This window comes from Populus euphratica, unplaced genomic scaffold (genome assembly GCF_000495115.2).
Source record: "Populus euphratica unplaced genomic scaffold, PopEup_1.0 scaffold6054.1, whole genome shotgun sequence".
NCBI lineage: Eukaryota > Viridiplantae > Streptophyta > Magnoliopsida > Malpighiales > Salicaceae > Populus > Populus euphratica.
In genome coordinates this window covers 1-2,948 of record NW_011505812.1, presented here as the reverse complement: position 1 = coordinate 2,948, position 2,948 = coordinate 1, and the positions used below count along the sequence as shown (strand labels likewise).

General features: G+C 34.1%; 1 protein-coding gene across 1 annotated transcript; it reads right to left on the bottom strand.

Annotated features, from left to right (window-relative positions):
• Positions 1-845: 845 nt before the first annotated feature.
• On the bottom strand, positions 846-2,731 carry LOC105120265 (G-type lectin S-receptor-like serine/threonine-protein kinase SD1-1). Its single transcript, XM_011018440.1, has 5 exons — positions 2,334-2,731; positions 2,035-2,245; positions 1,655-1,892; positions 1,414-1,564; positions 846-1,337 (listed from the first exon to the last, which is right to left on the bottom strand). Exons 1-5 carry the CDS (start codon positions 2,478-2,480, stop codon positions 1,032-1,034), a joined length of 1,053 nt encoding a protein of 350 aa, XP_011016742.1. The 5' UTR covers positions 2,481-2,731; the 3' UTR covers positions 846-1,031.
• Positions 2,732-2,948: the final 217 nt, after the last annotated feature.

The window sequence follows — 2,948 nt, the reverse complement described above, 5'->3', positions numbered from 1 at the left end:
TCTTAATTCCTTATTTTTCCATTGTAATTCCCTCGATATATACCGAGAGAATAGTTCCATTGGTGTTTACAGATGAATATAGCGAGAGAATATTTTGCTGATAAAATTTACTGTAATTTATTGATATAAATATTTTATTGATGTTTCTATTTGTATTTATTAATTTTCTAGTTGTGATGGTACCCTTGCGATTCATCCTAACAAGTTTAAGATTTTTATTTTCATACAACTTTTACTAATCAAATATGTAATTCATGTCATGAATTCATTTGGAAAGAATTTAAGATCAAGTTAGTTGTAAAAATGAAAGGCTTTTATTTTAATATGAGTTATGGCTAGCTCGTTATCGTCATTATGGTTGTGATGACCTAGGTTATGGTTATATTGGTATTTATGATGAATATGCCTATTATGGTTATTGTTTTGATTTTCATTGTTATTATATTTGTTGCCCTATTTTGAAAATTTCTAGAGACTCACTCTTTAAAATATTGGTCATTTAAACTTGTATGAGCTATAGTTGCTTTTAAATGGTTCTAAAGGCACTAAAAATTGTGTCCATGATAGATATAGACTTAGGGCTATACATTAGATAACCAATCTGCTTGCAACATTAGCTTAAAAATGAAATTGAAATCACAATAATTCTTGCATGTAAAAACCCAATACAAAGATAAAGTTAATTGTAATATCTTTTTGATATTAATCAAGACTAGAATATACTAGCAAAAGTATAGATTTGCAATGCTTGAGGAGTTATGCTTAGAATCAGTAGAATTTAATAGGAAAGGATTTGAAGGAATTTTTGAGAAGCATTAACATGACACATATGGAATAACTAAAGATAAGAAAAGTAATGGCAGTATACGTTTTCTGTAACTTACAACCAGTAGTAATGTCAAAAACACGATATAGAGCAGACCCATTTCAGCCACAAATCCGAACTAGAACTACTGCAGCTGACAATCCAATATGGACAGTGATTGAAACATCGTTTAATACCAAGTCTAGAAGGAAAAATTACAAAGTCACTACCGAGGTTCCAAGACTGAGGTTGAAATTTCATTGGTTGAAGATGATTCCACCTTGCTGGATGAAGAATATGCTTCAACAGGACCTCTATCCTTAAAGAAGCCTGGTTCTTTTGGCTTTGGCAATGTCTTCTCTCCACCTAACATCAAAACCACTGAGGCCATGCTTGGTCTATCCTCAGGGTATTGTTGAACACATAACAGGCTAATGTGGAAACATTTCATGACTTCTGATAGATTCCATGACTCGTCGGCCAATCCACCAACCAATTCTAATGGTTTGCCTTCTTTCCACAATTTCCATGCCTAGATCATTTGAAACCTCATCATTAATCGCTAAAATGATTGAATGTAATAAGGAAATTTAACCCTGGATACTTACATATCCTATGAGGCTTAGGTTGTTATCTGGATGGTAAAACCCTCTACTTTTCTTTCCAGTTACTATTTCTAGCAACATGATACCAAAGCTAAAGACATCAGATTTCACTGAGAAGAGTCCATCAGTAGCATATTCTGGTGCCATATAACCACTACAGAACGACATTAAAAAAGACAGATGAGTACTCTCTTGCAAATATCGTAAAGGCCTAAAAGAAAGAGCATGAAAAATGAATACTTACTAGGTGCCAACTACTCTATTTGTGTTTCCTTCAGTCTGATCGCCTCCGAAAGTTCTAGCCAAACCGAAATCAGAAATTTTTGGGTTCATGTCCTTGTCAAGTAAAACGTTACTTGATTTCAGATCTCTATGTATAATCCTCAATCTTGAATCTTGATGAAGATACAAAAGCCCCCGGGCGATCCCGCAGATAATGTTGAACCGCTTAGACCAGTCTAACAGTTTACTTTTTGTCTGATCTGGTAAGATGTAATCATATATACGTCATTCATGCTACTTGAAAGCTCAAAACAGAAGACTTATTCTATCATGAACCAAGACTCATTGTTATTAGTAACAGCGGGCCAGCTAAAATTTTGTAAGGTTATGAGAGATCCGAACCAAAAAGGAAAGAGTCCAGGCTTTTGTTCGGCATATATTCATACACCAGAAGTTTTTCCTCTCTTTGAATGCTACATCCAAGAAGCTTTACAAGATTTCGGTGCTGTAGCTTGTTAATCAGTATAACTTCATTTTTGAACTCTTTTAATCCTTGTCCGGAGCATATTGATAACCTCTTCACAGCAATTTCTTGTCCATCTTCTAGTGTACCCTACAAAATCACACCAATAAAATGCATGCCTTTTCTTTCCTGAACAAAACCCAAGTTCATTATTGTTCTTGTACATGAAAAGGCATACCTTGTAGACAGGTCCAAAACCTCCCTGGCCTAATTTGTTTTTTATTGAAAAGTTGTTGGTTGCATTGACTATTTTAGAGAACTCAAATTGTGGCAGCTCCAAGTCTTCATTCTCTCCATCAGTGCTCTGATCATTTTGCTGGTCCATTTCTGCTCTCTCGGAAAAAGGAAGACAACAGGTGTCATATTAGTTGAAACAGATGAGACATGAATGTCCATCATTGTTCAAACTGATTTATGAGATTTGGTTATGGAAACATATTAACAAATCAATATGCTCATGGTTATATTTTAAAGCAGTTGACGATAGCCAATCTGACTAGTAAGTTGATTCGAAACTGAAATTGCAATATAGAACTATTATATTCACTTGCTAGCATCAAGAATGTTGAACTATGACTTGCAATGAAATAGCCATTTTCTTTTTTCTTCTTTTCTCATCAAAGAAAACTTAAATATTGAAACAAGCACTCAGTCATGACAAGTATCGAAGCTTTCACTAGAGATGACCATACACTTGTTAAAGCTACAGTCATAATGAGTGGACAATAGTTAATAATGGCTTAAAGCTATACTTTTTCGCGAACTAAAGACTTTTTTAGAACTTTGATAAACA

Excerpts from the sequence above, each read along its gene's own strand:
- LOC105120265 (XM_011018440.1), bottom strand. The coding sequence starts at position 2,480 with ATGGACCAGCAAAATGATCAGAGCACTGATGGAGAGAATGAAGACTTG. Across the intron at positions 1,565-1,654 it reads AATAGAGTAGTTGGCACCTA|TGGTTATATGGCACCAGAAT; the intron begins GTAAGTATTCAT and ends GTCGTTCTGTAG. Across the intron at positions 1,338-1,413 it reads ACCTAAGCCTCATAGGATAT|GCATGGAAATTGTGGAAAGA; the intron begins GTAAGTATCCAG and ends CAAATGATCTAG.